The 19,166-nt window shown below is 40.8% G+C and overlaps 1 protein-coding gene across 7 annotated transcripts in view; it reads left to right on the top strand.

Moving 5' to 3' along the window:
• LOC102069926 (sodium channel protein type 5 subunit alpha) overlaps positions 1-19,166 on the top strand; it is a 218,491-nt gene that overhangs the window by 111,735 nt on the left and 87,590 nt on the right. For all 7 annotated transcript variants that reach the window (XM_074547507.1, XM_074547323.1, XM_074547581.1 and 4 more), the window contains 3 exons: positions 1,398-1,636; positions 6,490-6,663; positions 8,074-8,430. In XM_074547507.1, coding sequence (XP_074403608.1) covers positions 1,398-1,636; positions 6,490-6,663; positions 8,074-8,430 — 770 coding nt within the window. The remainder of the gene's footprint in view (positions 1-1,397; positions 1,637-6,489; positions 6,664-8,073; positions 8,431-19,166) is intronic.

Here is a 19,166-nt window from a genome sequence, read left to right on the forward strand (position 1 = left end):
TCAAATAATTTTAGAATTTACCTGTAAACCCTCAGTTTGCAGGCTGGAAAGAGTAATTTCTTGGGATCAATTTGATTTCCCAGAGACCTCAGAACAGTGTAAATGTGTGTGCAATACCTGTGCAGGCAGGACGCCATAGGGTGTTTTGAAAGCTTGATGGAAGACACCTAATATCACAGTTCTGTTGTCCTTGGAAGAAAAGTGGATAAAGAATCAGAGAATCTGAGGAAAAATTCTCCAAGATCAGCAGGTCCAACCTTTGACTGAATACCCCCATGCCACCAAACCATATTGCAAAATGCCACGTCCACTCAGTTTTTGAACATTTCCAGGGGAGTGACTCCATCTGTGCTTAACCACTCTTTCAGTAAAGAGATTTTTTTCCCAATATCCAATCTGAAGCTCCCCTGGCACAGCTTGGGGCCATTTCCCCTTGTCCCAAATGCTTCCTGCCTTGGGAGAGCAGGCTGTTTATGAACTGATTGAAATAACAGCCTTGGCTGAAGTTTTCCTGTTATCAGTGCAGCTTCTAATTATATAGACTAAAACCATAATACAGCATTCCATGCCCATAAAGGAATCAGAAAAGGAAGGCATTAAGCAATTCTGCTGATCATTGTCATTTAGCCATTAACTGTCTCTTTTTTGGACTTTTTTTTCAGCATTTAACACAACTTATGAAGCTATTTCAGTTCTTTTGTGCATAGGTAAAATGAGCATGTAAAAGTGGTATTACAGGCAATCTTTTAAGAGCACCTTTAAAAAGCACATTTTTAGTAGCATTTTGAAACTGGCTTATGTGCTCCCTGATTTTGTCAGTGGGCTTTTCAGAAAAATCAGATATTTAATGCTGTTTTGGATTGCACATCAAGGACAGAAACTCTGTTGACAACTACTGTGATAGTCTCGTTCTCAAGTACTTAAATAAGCTTTAAATATTGGATTTAAACTCTTTTATCTCTTATCTGCTTTAAAAGGTATTACTTAAGGTACTTTGAAAATGTGAGCAGGGAATGAAAATTAGATATTCCAATCTAAGCTAAATGAAGACAGTGTGTTCTTATCCATTGGAAATTGGCAAAATGGAAAATAGAGTAAGAATCCAAGCCTATATATAATACCAGACTTCACATATTTACTGTGATTCTCACTTTTTGCCTGTGACACTTTTAAAAGGTTTTTGCTTTCAGAAAAGGTCACTGTCTGCTAAGTGCAGGTCAACTGGCTAAAACCCCAAAGTGTGTAATTTGCCAGCCTGTTAGGACAGGAATATTTTTATCTTTGAAAAAAATTTGGGGTAATTTGTGGGCCTTCCTCTGTGTAATGAGTAATTTTAAGTGTTCTCTTGTCGTATAACTCAGTGTGAATTGACTGTGACTTTGCTGCTTGTGACTTAGAGCTTGAGGAATCGCACCAGAAATGTCCTCCCTGCTGGAACCACTTTGCTGTTAAATTCCTCATTTGGGATTGCTGCCCACTTTGGCTTTTAATCAAGAAATTTGTCAAGTTTGTGGTCATGGACCCGTTCACTGACCTCACCATCACCCTGTGCATTGTGCTGAACACGCTCTTCATGGCCCTGGAGCACTACAAGATGACCAAGGAGTTTGAGCACATGCTCTACATTGGCAATTTGGTAAGTCAGCCTGAGCTTGAAGTGCCACCTGAGGGGTGAAATTCCTGCTTTTTAAAGTTTTGGCCATGGGAATGTCCCACTTTGATAACTGCCAGCATTGCTTTGCCTTTGTCAAGCAAGTCTCGCCTTCTGAAGAGAATTGAATGAGGAGCAAATGTCTATTTTTATCAAGCTAACATATCCTGATGTTATTAGTAACCATTAAAGTCATGATTTTGGGCTGTTCCTGATAGATATCTGCTTAAGGAAATGAGATAAGAGAAAGGTTAATGAGCTTTATTCAGGTTTTCTGGTAAAGCACCCATAAGGCAGAAGTTCTTGGTGACTAATAGTGACTTTTATGTTAAAACATAAATATACAGAAAAAAAGCAAGGCAAGATCTTGGAGGGAAGTGGAGTTGTGCTTGATCATGGGTTGGTATCTATGCTGGAAGGTGCCTGTAGTGCATCTTCTACATGAGCTGGGTCCTATGAAATCCCCAGGGCAGAGGGGACAGGGAGCAAAGCATGGCCAGTGCTTTGAGGGGAAATTTAATGTACAAACCAGAGCAGGTAGGTGTAGAGATACAAAGCAAGCAGAGATCACACTTGTCCCAAGAAAAGCAGAGGGACACTCCACAGTCAAGCTGCAGGGACAGCAGAAAAGCCTTTCCAAAGGTAATGAGATTCAATTTGTGACCCAGGGAGCAAATGAAATTCTGTAGTCACAACAAAATGGAGTCTTTCCCTTTAATAATCTTTCTCTGAGTTATGTTTAAAAGTTGCCATATGTTACTGCTTTAAAACTTAGTCTTTAGAATCCTTTTAATTGTAGAAGAATCTGAATTAGAAAAAGCACAGCCATCTAGCTATGGCATGGTGGGATTGCCCCTAAAATGTGGTGGCAGCAGCAGAGATATCCTATAGAAACAAAAGTGATCTGGATAATCTGGAAGGTGGATGCTGCTAAGTTTGCATTTGAGGAGCTCACAGCAGAGGTTAAAAAGCCCTTTATTTCTGTAAAAACAGAGGCTGCAGTATCTCAAAGCTGGATTAATGTCACCTAATTTTAGGTATTTACAGTGTAGGAGTCTGTGCCAGTTGTCTTTGTCTCTTTAAAGTCAGTGGAAAGTGATGGATAGTTTCAATCCCCATGAATGTGATGTTGTAGTGACATTTACTTTTGGATAAGGTGAGCAGTGGCCTGTAGGGCTGTGACTGCAGTGGCCATTGACCACAGTGGAAGCAAACAGAGACACTGCAGGTGTGGGACCTGCCTTTAGTGAGAAGTTTCTCGTTTTGGCACATTTGGGTAGGTAGTAGCAATAACCAAGCATTTTGTATCAGTCCTAGAATATGGGATATAACATATAGATTTTTTTTTCTTTACCCTGCTCCTTGTTATTTCCGGCTCTGGGCTTCCATGGGTTGAGGTTACTCCTCTAGGCTGTGGGACCTGTCTCCAGCTTTTCAGCTGATGTGTCTTGGCAAATCTCCCTCTGTTGTTGTGCTCACCAGAAATCTGTTTGGGTCTCTCTTGCTCCAAAGCCATGCTCCTGCCCTCTGCAGAAAGCAGCAGATAAGGACACCTTGGAAATCATCTTACAGGACAGTACTCAGCTTCACTTTGCAGCCAACATTCCTTCTTGCTGCTCAACAATTTGTGGCCTTCTAAGATGACTTGAAAAAATTCCTTTGTGTCCATCAGAGCAGGTGGCAAAGCCTCCACTTCCCTCTCTGGCACTTGGGATAGTCAAGGTGTCTGCTTCTCACTCTGCTTTTGGCAGATCAGCCTCCCCCTTTGCAGACCACAGGCAGTGAAACTTTAGCCCTTGGCTCCCCTCCTGCCAGCACAGCTCCTGTAGACCTGCCAGGGCTGAGCAGGGCTGTGCCAGGTGCCATCAGGAAATTAGACACTCAGGAGAGACAGGGATTTTTGCAAACAGGGGAATTTTGCAGAGAGACACATTTTTCTTTTTCTTTCTTTTTTTTTTTTTTTTTTTTTTTCCTTTTCCAGAGAGAGAAATTTTACAAAGCAAATTTTGCAAAATTTCTACAGAAAATAAAAGAGAAGAAAAATCTCACTGTGTGTTTCTTAGCACTGCCTAGAGCTATTTCTCTTCCTTGTGCTGAAGTGTAAAGTAAGCAAAACAGCCTGCCTGCATTTTTTGTAGCAGGCTGATGGCTCGGGGCTCCCCTTCTCCTGAGATCCCAGCCTGTGTTTGTGAGAGCCCAGGCTGCCTCAGCTCACCCTCACCAGCTTTACAAAACCCCTGCATAACTGGATTAATTGTGAGCAGAGCAGGTCAGGGAAAGGTAACTCCATTTCGTGGAAGATTTTGCAAAGTCATTTGTAATGAAAATTGACATTTTTTACAATTCTCTGTGAAAGGGAAGGGAGTCCCAGCTCCAGGGCAGGCTGCCAGGTGGCTGCATCCCCTGAGCTGCAGACTGGCAGCCCCCCCTCTGCCCCCACACTGGCTGGCTGGCTGTCTTCCCGTTGCATCTAACCCTCTTTGAGTGATTATGCTAGCATTAAACAGGGGAAATATTAAACAGGGCAGGTCTTTGGCTCTTTTTTTTTCTTTTTTTTTTTTTTTTTTTTTTTTTTTTACTCTGAGCAAATGTTTCTGAGAGAAGTGAAAGAATAAAAAATGGAATATGGATTTTCTTCCTCTGGATCTGCCAGTCACTGGGGCTCTCCTGCTGGGATTGTCCATCTCCTTCATTCAGCGTCTTCCAGGCCCCTTTAGCTCATCCCTTACAGGAATGAACATTTTCAAACGTGATCAGAAGACCAGCCGAGCACGTGTACAGAGTTCATCTGCCCACACAGTGCCACCACTTAAAAAATTAGTGGAGAGAGCAAGAACTCCCTCAATTTCTGTTTTCCTTTAGAAGCTGAGGCACCATTATGCAACATTAAAGCCTAAATGGCTGAAACAACAGATAAAAGGGTTTTCTGTTTGGGTTTTTTTTTTTTTTTAAGACAAAGTGCTCCACATCAGCAGTGTCATATTTAGCACCAGTGGGATGTTAAGCTACTTGTTTTCTCTCCAGCCTTTATCACAAGAAGCACCCAGCCCCTTGTGCAGGTGCTCTGTGGAATTTGTGGCTGGTACATAACACACACACAATCCCTGATGCCTCCAGGAAGGCTCAGACATTTTGCTGCTTTGCTGTGACATTTCCTTCTCAGAAGGCTATTGATTAAAATGATTCAGGCAAAGAAAGTGATCCTCCTGAGTCATTTTCTCAGCAAGAGGGTTGCATAATGTGTGCAGTGTGGTCTTGTAGTTTTTTAAGGCAGTCCCCTGGACAGAATTTCACAGACATCCAGTTTTGTCTTGCTCTCTGTCCCAGGAAAAATTTGAGAGTTATGGTGGGAATCTTTGGTATCTCTAACCCCTGTGACTCACAAGTTCTTTGCTAATTAGAAATGTCAGACAGGTTGTTTGTTGTGTTCTTGTTATGAGGTGGTGATGGGAAGTTGCTCCATTGCTGCAATCCAAGATATCATTTTCCTGAGGGGAAACAGAAGGTATTTTCCATAAGGAATTGTGTAAAATGGCCACTTGGAACAATTAATTCCTGAAGAATTACAGAGCAAAGCCAAGCACTTCTCAAATTCAGGCTATGATAATTTATTTTTATTTTTTTAATATCATAATGGTATGATTTTACTCCTTCCCTTTCACTTCTCAGTGGGTGTCTCATCTCTGTTGCTCAGAATTGATCAGTTTTGCTGGGTTAATGTTGCAAATATTCAATTTCTTGGAAGAAAAACATTTCTCCTTGTCTGTATATTAGTGATACATGACCTTTGGATTTTCCCCTCTATTTTGACCAACAAAGTGCATTACTGTTGATTGTTTTACAGAAAACCATGTATTTTAATTTTAAAGATATCAATTTCTGCAAATGTATCTATTTCTATTTCAGAAATTCCAGAATTTTCCAGAAACACAAAGCTCTGGGCAGCTTGTACTAGGATGTGACATTAAAATAAAACATGATATGACAAACTTGGTGCCCACATTTTGTCATTTTAAGTTGATTGTAGCATTGCACTATGCATTTAAAACATTACTTAGGCAGGACATGCAAAAGTACAAAATCTGATTCTCTGGGATGCTTTACAGGAATCTATTAGAAGTGAATTTGCTGTCAGCAGCCTTCCTTTCCCTGCTCCCTCTGCCTCATAGGTATATTTATATGTTGTTTTAAAGAAAAATGTTCCAATTAGAAGCTCCAACATATGACATTTGAACTGGGTCATAAATTACCAATGTGTTCCCAGGATGCAATGAGAAGAAAATTGCTGTGACAATTTGTAAAAAAAAAAAAACAAAAACCAAACCCACCAAGACTCGAATTAGAGTTTCTAATCATCTCTGCTGCCAGCAATAACCTCAGAATAACTGGAGGCGTGCATTGCCCTTCTATTGATAATAAGAACAAAATAAAAAGGGATTATACACCAGATACGCTGCAACACAAATAGCCCTTAACACTCTCCATTCACTTAGCTTTCTCCGCTGAAATATATAGATTTAACCTTTATAAAAGACGCCTTTACACCTTTTTTTTTTCTTTTTACCACTGTGATTATTCAGATGATGGAAGCACATAGAAATGTATGTTCCAATCCAGATCCTCAAGACAGATGTCATTATAAGTTTACAGAAGTATCAGGTATTATTGTGAAAAGACTAGACAAAATTATAATAGAGATAAAGAGTGAGCCACAAAAAAAGCAAATATTTGTTTGAATGTGTGTGAATTTCTGCTGGGTTTACTTGTGAGAGTGGTAACTCCACAAGCAAGGAGTTGTGCTTAAAAGGTTATTTTGACTTCATATTTTCTTTCTGCAGGTCTTCACTGGGATTTTTACAGCAGAAATGATCTTCAAAGTAATTGCCCTTGACCCCTACTACTATTTCCAACAGGGCTGGAATATTTTTGACAGCATAATTGTTATTCTAAGCCTGATGGAACTGGGTTTGTCCAGCATGGGAAACCTGTCTGTTTTACGCTCCTTTCGTCTGGTAATGGTCTTATTTTGTTCTTAACCATCTTTTTTTAATTACACATAAACTCTGACATGAATGCAACGTATTTTCTTAAAATGCATCTGCCTATAATTGCTGCAAGCTGGTGAACAGTATGTGACACTAATTACTGTGGGATAAATGGAATTGTTCCAGATTTACATCAGGGTAAATGAGAACATAATTTGATTCCTTCTAGCTGTGCCAGGTACTTGAAGCACACTTAAAATATTTGAATTCCAATTTGTAATAAAGATCTGCCATTTTATACCTGTGCACCTGTTAGCACAGACAGTAGAAAATTGATAGCCCAAGAAATGCAAGAGCTGATAACTTGTTGTTTTAGGAGCTGTTATTCCTAAATTATGTTATAAACATGCCACTGTTCTTTTAGATGTTGTCAAAAGAAAATGTCTTTGAATTATTCAGAGAGAGATTTTTTTTTTTTTCTAGAACTGATCAGCATAACACAGCATCTGTCTTTCACGGGAACTCCTGAGCTGTCAGCTCCTTTGTTAAGCAGGGGACAGTGGTGTTCTATTAATGAGAGACTGGCAACATTCTGGAACAGAAAAGTACTTTCCTTGCCAGCCTGACATTTGTGTTGCACTTCATGTACCAGGATGTCCATGCTAATTATTCTGGCCATGATATGGCTTCAAAATTTTTAAGATCAGGAAAACAAGCCCTAGTGGTTTCATTTACCAGAAGAAAATGATTTTTTTTTTCCCCAAAATTTTCTGCATTGCTCAAAAACGTAAATTTTCCATCACTGTCCTAAGTGTCTCCCTCCATTTTTTTGGAGCAATCCTGCTTTAATAGGGCTTAATTTAGACCTTCAGCTGAAAACACAGCACAAGGGCTAGGCACCATTTACATCCTTAAAATAGGTCTTAAGTGGGCCGTGGGCTGTGCACAGACCGCGGGATCCTTGGCACAGAGGTGATTTTCACCCTGGGAGCTAACAGCTAATAACATCTGACTGAGACTTGCTGTGAAGCACAGAGGAATTCCTTCTCTCATTGGGGGACCAAACCTGAAATCCCTCCCTCCAGATGCCTGCCAGGATGTTTATTTTGAGGAGGAAAAGCAACACAAAAGAAAATACTAAGAAATAGATGTGATTCTTCCATCCTTTCCCCACCAGTGGGGGAATGTGCCATTAAAACCATGTCTATCTAACCAGGCAGAGCATAGCTCAGGAAAACTTAATTCTCATCTGAGAAGCCCAAGTGATGTTTTATTAATAGAAGTAATGAGGTTAACAGGAAGTATGGCTAAAATCACCTTGTACCACATGCACTGCGGCATTTAACATCTTTCACGTTTTACTCGCTTTAATAATGCATTGGCTGAAATGGCTGATGCTCCTGTGAGCTGACACTGTTGTTTATGTTCTGTTCACAGCTGAGAGTCTTCAAGTTGGCAAAGTCCTGGCCGACCTTAAACACGCTCATTAAAATAATTGGAAACTCAGTGGGTGCCCTGGGTAACCTCACCCTCGTGCTGGCCATCATTGTCTTCATCTTTGCCGTGGTAGGGATGCAGCTTTTTGGGAAGAGCTACCTGGACAATGTGAAGAAGATAAGCACCACTGGCAACCTGCCACGGTGGCACATGAACGATTTCTTCCACTCGTTCCTCATCATCTTCCGAATTTTGTGTGGAGAGTGGATCGAGACCATGTGGGACTGCATGGAAGTAGCTGGGCAGCCACTGTGCCTTCTCGTCTTCTTGTTGGTCATGGTGATAGGAAACCTGGTGGTGAGTTCTCAAGATGTTTTGGTTATTTTTTCTTCCTTTCCTGGTGGGCATGTACAAATGTACCATTTTTTAATCCAGAAACGGCAAATCTCACATTGCTCTACAATTTTAATTCAATGAACCAAGTTGTCACCAAGACAAATTTGCTCCTATCCCAAAGCTGCATTACTAGTTGGCTAGTTGGAAATGAGGACTTGCTGGGTTTTCCAGAAGAGCAGATGTTTCTCTAGAAGAAAGGCACATGGGTTGATCACAGTGATTTTATATTTTATGCTGTTCATGGGGCTGAAGGCTTTCCTCATCTCTTTTCTGTACAGGTGTGAGTATCACCTCACCTATTCCTGTTTTGGAATGTTTATTTTTCCTTTCACTTTTATATATTCATATTTATATTTCACTTCACTTCTGGCCCAGAATACACAACTTTACCACAGCACAGTGTCTTTGAGAGGAGTTTTGAATGTCTTTAGCCTGCATGTTTTAGGTAGCTCCAGGTTTTGTTTACAGTAATGTCACTGGCTCACTTGCTGGTTTTTTAATAGACTCTCCCATAAGCATGGCTTACACAAGCTCTGAACCTATTAAGACTGAATTATATTTCCCTGTTGACATCTTAAGGAGCGCTTTGCTGGCTTTCAGTCATGGTGGAAATGTTTTGCCTGTTCAGCTTGCAGAGCATCTTTGACATTGTGGCTCTAATGGCCTTACTGTTTATGTAGTGAGTTATTTAATAGTAGATGCTGCTGTAAAAAAAAAAAAATTGTTTTTTATGCTACCAATTGCTTTTAGTAGTTGTTTTGCTTTTAAGTACCCAATGTTTTGGTACTCAGCTGCTGGGGTAGAAAAGTTCTTGAAAGAGCTTGTAGAAAAACCAAGTGTGTTGCTTTATTTACATTAACTTAAATTTTAGCAGTTATTTTCACACAAAAATGTTGATTGCAAGAACAAAGTACATTTTTAGGTGTTTTTTTAAATAAAAGTCAAAGGATTAAACTGTAATTACTCAGAAAGTGAGAAATTATTTAAATTTTTTTCTATGACTTACCATTTCTATATTTTTTAAAATTAAATTTGATTAGAAGAGCAGGAGCAGAATATTACTTTCTTTGTTGTGGAAAAAACATGATTTGTTATATCTTTTAGGAGAGTTTAGCCTGAGATCTAGAAAGTTAATTTCCCTCTGCCATTAAGCAATGTGTTCTGTGTATGATGATGAAAGTTGGAAATAATATGTGTTAAATTCTGGGGAAAATGTTAACATTTGAAATATTCATGGATTATTAAAAGATGTGAATTAGCAACATCTGATACCCTTAGATATTAGCACTCATTAATGTGCACAAGTTCTGCTAAGTATGAAATCTGTCTCAGCAGAGACTGCATTAACATTATCTACGTATATTTAACCTTCAGTGCTCAAAAAAAGAAAGACTGTCCCAGATGTAAAACCAGATATTGAGCAAATCTTTCTGCATGGAGAAGCTGAAGTTATTGGTCAGTTGAAAGAGAAAATTGCTAGGTTTACTCTTTTCAGCCAACAGTTCTGTAAGAATGTGGCCAAGACTGATAAAGAGGAAGAATTCTTGTGTTTGGGTTTCTCATAGAAAAAAAGAAAAAAGAAGGAAATTTTTTATAGGTGAAAGAACAGTAGATTGTGAATCATGAGACTCATCCAGTGCCAACCTGGAGATTTCATGATGTTGATTAGCAGGTAGAGAGGAAGTCATCTTACACCTCTGGCATCAGAAAAATTGTTGCTTTCTTCAGTAAGAGTGGATTGAACTCACCAACTCACTCTTATAACGTCATCAGGCACAAAACTTCTGGTAGCTTAAAAGCACCACGAGGCCTTTCAAATAAAAATATTCATGTGCAAAAACTTTAACCTGTAACTCCATTGCCATCTGTGCCAGCAAAGAAAAACTTGCAAAATACTTGCTGAGATCCTTTTTCCTCCTCTGAGTTTCAGGAGTCAGTTCTGATAAAGAATATTTTCCTGGGGCTTTATCTCATTTGGACTCTAAATTCTTCCATTGTATCTGGAGGCATGGAGAAAACCTTGGTGTAGCATATCTATACATGCATCTAAATTAAATACTTTTATCTGTCACATCTGCCTTATGGTGATGTCTGGGGTCGCTTTCCCAACTGCAAGGCTGAGGATTATGGAGCAAACTTGCACCTGAACTCCTGTAAAGTCTGCAAACTGGTGTTGAAATTGTTACAGCCACTGCAATTCTGTGGTATATTCAGTGATTGGTTTGCAGCCTCACTAACACGAAAATTCAAAAGAATGGTGAAAGGAAAGCCAGGAAACTTAGTAAATGCCCTGGGCAACATTGTGTTATAGAGTAGTCCAGTTGTTGAAAGGAATTTCAGTGTATCCTTAGACTTTGAATAGTATTCATATATCCTGAAAATGTCTGGGACAATTTGTGTGCAATGCCACATGAAACTATATTTAAGGCTGGTCAGCTGGTGAGTGAATCATCTTCAAGGAGCTAAACTTTACAATATAGTTGGAAAACTATGTGCAGTGTAACTGCCTTTTGCACAATAAAGCTGTGCTGCTACTGCCAGGTGGCATTTTAGAGTCACTGAGGCTGCTTTAGAAGGTAAAGCCAAATCAGACAGATCATAAGAATTTTTTCCTCATTTGTAAGAGAGAGCTTCTGAAATAACGAAATTAATAATTATGCTTTTTGTTAAGTTTTCAAAAGGGCTTAACGTGTTTTTAATGTATATTTATGTTACTGAGGTGAACAAGGAAAATCACCAATTATTGAGATGATGTAGGAGAATTAGGGACAGGAGGCAGGCACCACCTGGTGTCCCCTGCTCTGGTGAGAGTAAATGTGACACCAGCCACTTCTTGGGGCACAGCTGTGTGTGCTGGGTGCTGTGGTGTTTGTGGGTCCCTAGGATGAGGGAAGAGATGAGAATCTTGACTCCATGTTTCAGAAGGCTGATTTATTATTTTATGATATACACTATATTAAAAGAAAATGATATATTAGGAGTATACTGAAGAGAAAGGAGACATCAGAAGTCTAGCAAAGAATGAATAATACATTTTTGTGACTGACCAGAGTCCTGGCACAGCTGGACCTGTGGTTGGTCATTAAGTAGAAACAATCCACATGGAACCAATCAAAGATGCACCTGTTGGCAAGGAGCCTCCAGACCACATTTCAAGCAATCAGATAATTATTATTTCGCTTCTGAGGCCTCTCAGATTCTCAGGAGAAAAATCCTAGTGAAAGGATTTTTCAGAAAATGTGTCTGTGGCAGGGTGCTAACATTGTGCATGAATTAAAGTGACACTTTCATCACGGGCAGGACAACCTCCCAGGCTCACTGGGTGTGTGTGACACACACTGGCCAAGCCACACTTTTACCCTCTGGTGGCCACCAGGATGAAGGATGGATCCTGCCAGCCCCTCCTGAGGTGCCACCAAGGGAGGGACAGCTTGGAATGCACTCACTGTCTCTGCTCCTGCTCCAGCTGGGCTGCATGAGCCAAAAAACATCCCTTGGTGTTCAATCCACAGGGCTGCAGTGCATTAACTGGCCCTCAGGGCTGAGTTCTGGGCTGCTGTTGTGTCACCTTTGTCCCATTCACACATCCCAGTTCATCCATGGCACATCCAGGCCTGTTCTCCTACCCACTGCAAGCTGGCAAATCACTGCTGCATTTCCCTGGTGGATCTTGCATTGCTGGAGTCACAAACATGTAAACATGCATGGTCTGTAACCAGGAAACTGATACCTTAAGAATTTTCCTTAAAAGTAGAATATAAGAATGGAATTCCTCCTTTAGGATCAGTCATAGTCTTTTTCTTTTTTTTTCCCCTGCTGAACATTCACTTAGGAAAATATTGATGACATTTTTTGAGAACACTAAGGTAGAAAGCACAACCAGTTTCTAAGGTATCACACTATCCTGTAGGCAGGATTGCATAACCATTATTGAATTAATGCATGATGCATGGAATTATGAAATACAAAGTGTAAGGTCATGCACTCAGCCCTGTTTAAATATTTATGTTATGATCCAGTAGCTTACCAGCAGAAAATGCTTGAGAGTATATGTATCAGCCACTGTGAGCATCTACATCTGAAATAATTTCATGGAGGTGCCTTTATGGTCAGATCTGTTTAATGGAGTCTGTGAAGTCATGAAATATCTTACCACCCAAAAAATTTAAATATAACGGACCAAAGAGCCCCTAAAACTACCTATTTTTGTCCCTGCCATCCTAGGAGGCAAACAGCTGTAGAAATCCCCATGTGGCTTGATATGTTGACCCAAGAGGACCTTCTGGTCCTGTTTTTTCCTATGGTAATCTCAGCGCCTGGCAGCAGAGCTGCTCAGCAGGGTTTGGATAAGATTTGAAGTGACCACTTTGGTTAAACTCAGTGGAAACTTTTCTTTGTCAAATGTGCCTGAAACCTGTCCTTCTATTCTGCTTCCACATTTCAGGAACCATTTATGGATTTTTTTCTGTTATAATTTGGCCCATGAGACAGGCAGAAATATAGAAATATCACATTCTTGGGTGGAAGAGGTTTGTGCCTGCCTATGTGCCTTTCCTACAATTCCATGTAGGAAAGGATCCTTGAAGAGATGTTCTGGGAAAGTCCCACAAAACCTCCATCAGGTTAAAATCAGTGGAGTCTCAAACTGGTCAGACATCAACAGAACCTCATTATGAGTCTTTCATCCCCATTTCCCTCTTGAACAGACAAAATCTATTGATAAAATGCATTACCAGAGCTGTTCTGACAGACACACAGTTCTGCAGCTGGGCAAAAAAGAAAAATCAAGTCACAGGGTTTTGAGCAACCTGGTCTAGTGGAAGGTTCTGTAACCATGGCAGAAGGGTTGAAAATAGGTGATTTTTAAGGTCCCTTCCAATACAAAGCAGGAGATGATTCTATACAAAGCAGGAGATGATTCTATGAATGGGAGCAATGCAAAACTTGGTGCTTCCACTTCATCCTGTTCTTTTACAAGAGTCTCACCCACCGTGTCTGAACACTGTCCTGAGCACCACCAGTGCAACCTGGATGGGAATAATGGCCTAGAAGGAGGAGAAAGGCAAGAAAGATGAAGGGTCATTAAGCATAGATTCTGGTCTGACAGATGTTCAAGAGAGAAATTTGGAGAAATGGCTGCAGCTTTATGTGAAGCTTAATATATGAGAAGAAATTCACATCAATTCCCTGTCCTGAACAACTTACCTAAATAACAGAGTCTAAGCAATATAAGGTGTCACTGGGTCCCGTGTATTTATCTAATACTTTTTTTTTTTTTTTTTTTTGCCAAAGTTGCCTTTATTTCAATGTTTAGAGTGAAGAAAACAGATTAAAAAAACCACAAGAGATGCAGCTGTAATATGTAGTGCTTAAATGTGTGAGACAGGGCTGGTATTTGGATTGCATGGTCTTCAACACAGGGGCTTTGTTTCTGTATAAACCCTTTTCTAGAATTAATTACTGAGTGTCACTAATTGAGCACCACAATCTCTAACTGAAGAACATAAGAGTGAGCCTATGTGGCCACCTGTGAAGGAGAACTGGTAGAAGAAGGAGAACTGTGAAGGAGAACTGATGGTTCCCTGTGGGACTCCATCAGCTGTATGGGAGCTGCACAGGTCTATCCCAGCTGGAATATTGTGATCAGTGCAGAGTATGAAGTTTAATAACACAGATTAAGGTGTTCTTTTGCATTTGCCCTCAGTGCCAGAAAATATCCCTGAACACATTTAATTTATTAGTGTAGGAGTATCCATAAAGTCCTGTCTCACTCAATGCTGATGCTTCTCCATCACTGCAAATTTTTCAGCAGATCACGTCTGGGCTTGAAAGAGGCTTATGGTAATGTCAGATTTTCTCTTTGTTTAAATGAAATGGGTACAGAGAACTATCATTATCCCTTGTGGTAAAACCAGAAGTAATAGCAAAATAGCATCTTACAGGCCTGGGTAAAAGTGGATTACAATTTTACATTTCAGGAGCTCAGACAACCAAAGCATATTAGGATGGTCAAAGGTGGTCTTCAGATGGAGATTTGTATTTCTGCCTGACATGATAGGGCTGTCACTGAGGGAAGATACATCAAAACCCCAACGCTTTTAAAAGACAGGAAGCATTAAACCAGGGAATTTCAAGACTATAAAACTTTTTAAAGGGAGATGAAGAGTTGTTTTACCCCAAAAAGTACAAGGCCTCTTTAATTCAGACAACTTTTGTCAATAAATGAATGCAAATGGAACTCTGATGACATATGATAGCACTTTTCCAGCTATCTCCTTATTTTCTTTCCAAATTATATACAAATATAGAATGCCAAAGCCCCATTTTTGTGGGTTTTACTGTCTATCCTTAGAGAAATGTTTAAATCAAGGTTTCCAGCAAAACTTGCTGCCCTGAATCAAGTAATTATTTTTGCATTTAATGACAAACATGACTTACACATGGGGGCCACTGAAGACAACCACTGTGTGAATAAAGGTTAATCTCCTTGGAGGAAAATGTAGTATTTGTATTCAATCTAATTATTAATATAAATGAAGTGGAATTTTAAAATATTGTGTGCCTTCTAATTGCAAACCTAACTAGGTTAGATCTGCTTGCTAGAAATTAAAGCAGGTTTGGGAAGAAGGTATGACAGCCAAAATTACAACATTTAGGGTTTAGATTTTTAATTTTTGAATCACAGTAGAGGTCTGCAGTGTCCTCAAGCTTTATATGTTGTGCTTCTGCCTCTAAACACATACACTCCTTGGGGTCTATTGGTTTTACTTCTTGCACAATGGAAGGAAGACAGCATAAGGTGCAACTATGTGAAACTTGTGGAAAAACAGCTTTTTGCAAGGAGCAGGGAAGCCACAGGAGATTTGAAGAGAGTTCAGGTTATCCCAAGTCTCACACTGACACTCCCTTCCCTCCCCTCTCTCTGCACCCCATTGCTCGTGTCCTGGACGCTGCTGTTCACCTCAGCTGCTCTTTCGGCAGCTCCCAAAATTCTGGAAATATGCATTTGTGTTTTGGTTACATCAGCTGAGAGGGCCAGCAGATAAACAGGCAGGAATAGGCACGTCAGGAGCAGTCATCGTCAGGAAAGACAAAATCTGCAAAGCAGCGAGCGGGGGGCACGTGGGGCCCAGGGAGGAGGAGGATTGATCAGAAAGCTGCAGGAGCCATAATGAGAGCTGGGAAATACTGGCAACAAGGAGAGTTTGAGGGTCCAGAAGAAGCCAGGGAGCCCAAGGGATCATTAGTGAGGAGTGGAAGTGTCATTTGAATTTGTCTCGTCAGCTCGGGCGCTTATGTAAGGGAGGCGAGTTTCCTTTGCGAGTCACATGTGGCTCTGCAGGAGAGCAGCCCAGAATCCATCAATAAGCTCAGCTGGGGATACAGAGAAAGTGGTGTCAGAACAACTGTCAGCATGTCACTGCTGTCCTCCTTGCTCCTGCTCATCTGGCAGCAGGAATATTTGGTGTGATGCTGCAGAGCTCAAACCTCCGAGGGAAACAGATAAACCCCAGCACATTCCCAGCTTCTCCCTCCATCATTTCCATGCCAGCTACCTGAACACTCTGTGTGTCCCAAAGCAATTTCAGCTATTTGTATTCCCCATTATCCAGCCTTTCTTGAGAAGCGCCTGGGAAGCAGAGCACTCAGGTAGTCGATGCTTTTGGGCAAGCATCTGGCTATGTCTGCTTAAGTATTAAACATCCTCAGGGTTAAAGAAATGTCCACCAGAAACAGATGGCATCATCTGATGCTTCAAAAAAAATAAATCCTGACACCAACCATCAATCATTCCAGTTGCCTGTGATGGCTCCTAGAAGCGATGGAAAGCCTCCATCCTCTTGTGGGTTGCTTGAAATACAAAGCTTTTGCCTGACAAAATAACTGCTACCATTCCACATCTCTTCACCTTTCTTAAACTCCACTCATCTGTGTCTTACTGTGTTAAACTTCTTTAAATTCAATAAACGGGCTTTAAAACCTGTATGATTTATCAGTATCCACATAAATAACTGTAATTTATTTTATTGGGTGGATATATCCCACCCCCATGTGTAACATCAGATGCTGGTGCTAAAAAGTCTGGGGAAATTAATCTCACTGTATTTATGATGAGCCATCAAAGACTGCTGGGTTTCCAAAATGCCATTCTGTGGTAGATTGAGTGGAGTCTATTCAAATCTGGGAGGTTTAAGGCTGCTTTCCCTCATATATGTGAGAGAAATGCACCTGAAAATAAATAGGAGGAGTGACTACTTTCAAAACCTTCTTCTAAAAAGTAATCTGCTTCTTTCTGTCACTTAAGATTTATGAGAGTCTTTATCTGCTACAGGCTCAGTTGTTTCTTCTGAAGAGTTGAGTCTTGGCACTTGGTGACTAAATCTGAGCTTGCATCTTAGGGGGACAAGTGTGTTTTCAAGGTATTACATGGTGTTTGTGTTGAATATATACTAAAATCTGCCAATTTTTTCCCTGCAATATTCATCCACAGAAAAGTAGATATTTGAAAACACAGCTAGCTCAAATCCCAGTAGGAGTTGGCATACAGAAGAGGAGTGAGCTTTTGCTTCTGATGAAGCTCAAAGGAGGCTGAAAACAAAAAGTGGACTAAAACTTTTTTTTTTTTAATTTATATGGTGGCATAAGGAATTCCCAAAGCAATAATCCAAAGCAGATTCATTAGTGGACTGTGACAGATTTTGGCATTTGGTGCAGATTTTCATCAGTAGAATTATAAATATTGCTTCTTGATCTATAAATGAGTCACTGGGATATATCAGAGAGAAATAAAATCTGTTAACAATGCTAGTGCTCTTCCATAGGCATGTATATAAAAGAACACAAAACTATCTTCCATTTCTTCCATTAACACTTATGGGTGTGAGGTGTCTTGGAAATATGAATGAAGAGGAATGGTATTAATTAATTCAATTGACCCAACCCTTTGTAAACCATCCTCATGCCTTTTGCTCTAATTGTGTTTCCAAATCAAAGATATTTCCCTAAAAATATTGTTTAAGCATCGACTTTGTATATGAACTACTGACAAGATGGAATATTTTTAATAAGATACACCATATGTATGTTTTATGTTCTCATAGATATTTTACTTGTGAAGATTCTAGTGGAGTCCTTGCTGAGATTTGGTTTTATTCCAGAGGATCAAAGGGGAGCTAAGTTATTATTTGGAAAAGTGCAACCCTGTTGGTGTAGTAGGCATGAGTAGGGTAAACCTGTTGTAATCTTCGCTGCAGTCCCAGCTCTCAGGCTCTTCTCCTTTCTCTGCAGCACTCTTCTCAGGGGTTCCTCCTGGGCTCTCGACCCACCCCTATTTATCTCAGTTACCCTCACGAGCTACAGCTGTTGCCCAACTAAGGACCCTGCAGCTGCAGCTCGTTTGGAGTAACCCAGACACACATAGATCTTACAATACAACATGTATCCAAGCCCCCACATTTCCCCCTTTTCTTTTAACAATTTCACAATAACAATATACATACAGTTCCAGCTCTCAGGCTGCCACAGCTCTCGGCTGTCCTATCTTTTATAGTCCCAGCTCTCAGGCTGATATTCCAAAGTCCCAGCTCTCGGCTGCCACAGCTCTCGGCTGTCCGGGGGAATTCCATACCTTCTCTTTCTCGATGTTTGGCCGCACGTTCGTCTTCACACGGGGTCACCAATTGTTGTAATCTTTGCTGCAGTCCCAGCTCTCAGGCTCTTCTCCTTTCTCTGCAGCACAGTCCTGTCTCTCTTCTCAGGGGCTCCTCCTGGGCTCTTGACCCACCCCTATTTATCTCAGTTACCTTCACGAGCTACAGCTGCTGCCCAACTAAGGACCCTGCAGCTGCAGCTCGTTTGGAGTAACTTAGAACCACATAGGTCTTACAATACAACATGTATTCAGGCCCCCACATTTCCCCCTTTTCTTTTAACAATTTTAATACAGTTACAACACACATACAGTCCCAGCTCTCTGGCTGCCTCTTCTATAGTCCCAGCTCTCTGGCTGCCATACACGTAAAGTCCCAGCTCTCAGGCTGTCACAGCTCTCGGCTGTCCGGGGGATTCCATCCCAGCTCTCAGGCTGCTATTCCAAAGTCCCAGCTCACTGGCTGCTATTCCATAGTCCCAGCTCTCGGCTGTCACAGCTCTCAGCTGTCTGGGGGATTCCATACCTTCTCTCTCTTGATGTTTGGCTGCATGTTCGTCTTCACACGGGGCCACCAATTGTTGTAATCTTTGCTGCAGTCCCAGCTCTCAGGCTCTTCTCCTTTCTCTGCAGCACAGTCCTGTCTCTCTTCTCAGGGGCTCCTCCTGGGCTCTTGACCCACCCCTATTTATCTCAGTTACCTTCACGAGCTACAGCTGCTGCCCAACTAAGGACCCTGCAGCTGCAGCTCGTTTGGAGTAACCCAGACACACATAGATCTTACAATACAACATGTATCCAAGCCCCCACATAAACCTGCCCACTTTTGGTACTACATGTGTCCTTGATTAGTAGTGTAAGTAGGGGTTTGTCAGTGGTTAAGTTCTTGCTAATAACTGGGTAGTTATTAAAATCTAGAAGGCACTGAGTCAAATTTAATTGGGCAGGAGTGTGCAAAGATAGGTACAACTAAACATGTCTCTTTTTATTAATGTCACAGTGCGACTTGTCTAGATGTCACTGAAAGGGTAATGACAACAGGATTATT

Source organism: Zonotrichia albicollis, chromosome 1 (genome assembly GCF_047830755.1).
Source record: "Zonotrichia albicollis isolate bZonAlb1 chromosome 1, bZonAlb1.hap1, whole genome shotgun sequence".
Lineage (NCBI taxonomy): Eukaryota > Metazoa > Chordata > Aves > Passeriformes > Passerellidae > Zonotrichia > Zonotrichia albicollis.